This window comes from Branchiostoma floridae, chromosome 7, assembly GCF_000003815.2.
Source record: "Branchiostoma floridae strain S238N-H82 chromosome 7, Bfl_VNyyK, whole genome shotgun sequence".
Classification (NCBI taxonomy): Eukaryota; Metazoa; Chordata; class Leptocardii; order Amphioxiformes; family Branchiostomatidae; genus Branchiostoma; species Branchiostoma floridae.
Genome location: NC_049985.1, coordinates 5,622,844 through 5,624,251, shown reverse-complemented (window position 1 = coordinate 5,624,251; position 1,408 = coordinate 5,622,844). Strand labels below are relative to the sequence as shown.

General features: G+C 37.7%; 1 protein-coding gene across 1 annotated transcript in view; it reads right to left on the bottom strand.

Moving 5' to 3' along the window:
• Positions 1-991: 991 nt before the first annotated feature.
• The window catches only part of LOC118419531 (cytoplasmic dynein 2 heavy chain 1-like), a gene marked incomplete in the record, with an annotated part of 82,495 nt that continues 82,078 nt past the window's right edge, over positions 992-1,408 (bottom strand). Inside the window, 1 exon segment of the mRNA XM_035825950.1 lies at positions 992-1,092. Within this exon segment, the coding sequence (XP_035681843.1) occupies positions 1,006-1,092 (87 nt within the window).

The following is a 1,408-nucleotide window of genomic DNA, read 5'->3' as shown; positions in this document are numbered from 1 at the left end:
ATGAACGAGAATCAATGTGAAGACATCATCTAATAACTTTCCGTCTAAACATGGTCTATCACACAAGTATCAGTTACTGTAGATATATCATCCAATCATTTGAATCAGTGGCGTGATAAAAGTAAAATAAACTGCTTAGCCCCTTATAATATCTTCAATGTCAGTGTGAAGTCACACAAACTAAGTAAAACTTGAATATGAAAATAATGGCATAAGATGAGAAATCAACTTGAAGATATCCTCTGAAAAGGTAATTCTCAGTCTTAACATGATCTATCACTAGATACATCAGTCAATATCTGAGCCAGTGGTATGATATTTGCATTGAAAAAAAAAACGGCTTAGCCCTTTATAATGGCTAAGCAGTTAAGTAAAACTGGAATATGAATGATGGCACTACATTGGAACAATATGCCACATAATTATTGTACCTGCATGAACAATGGAGGTATATTTTATAGGCTGTATATGTGTGACTGTGTCTTTGTTAGTATGTGTCTCTGGATATTTGTAGTCAGTAAAGTGGAAGCCGCTTAATTGCACACCCAATTTACGAGCGAATCCCGAGCAATTATCCGGCGTGTGCGATAATGCGAAGTTACCCAGTTGGACCGCACCACCACGGGATTTTGGGATTCCGTGCAATTGACCAAAGTGTGCGTTTATCCGACGTGCAATTAACTGGCTTCCACTGTATAACATATTAAGAACCTCTGGTTGGATTGTGATGATGTTTGGGATGTGGGATGGTGTTGGGAAACCGAAGGTCGATTACATTTTAGACCACTGGCAGCTTTCCTTCCAGAACTTCTAGATTCTGTATCTTTCATCTTGGACATACCTGTCAGATAGCTTTTGATGTCAGGAAGAAGTGGTGTAGGTTCCAGGGACTTCTCAAGTTGTTATTGTTAAATTGCAAAGCAAGAAACAGTGTTAATTCTACAGCATCCTTACAATAATCTGTTGCAGCTTGATTGAATGTATGAAGTGTGTGGTAAGTCGAACTTAAAGGTACTTACTGAGAGCCTTGTGGGCAAACAAGCTCATGGCACTCTGTAGTCGGTCAGGTCGGATGGTCTGCACCAGCAGAACCTACAGAAACAAGCAAGGATATTGTTCAAGACTTGCATCTTCATATTGAATGCCAAAAAAAAGTTACTCAAGCATCTGGATATGATTTGGATATCCAGTTTCTTGAGTAACTGCTTTTTGGCATACATGTATCTTATTACCTGGATGTCTAACCTTCATCAACGTACCTTCATATAATTTTTTCAGAACCACAATATTAATTGGAAACACAACTGTTACAATTTCTTCCCTAAGAAACTTAACTGTACATGTAAGAAAGAAGTCCTTACCACTGAATTATATTATATATCCATTTGTCTTAACTTGAAAGTTCATC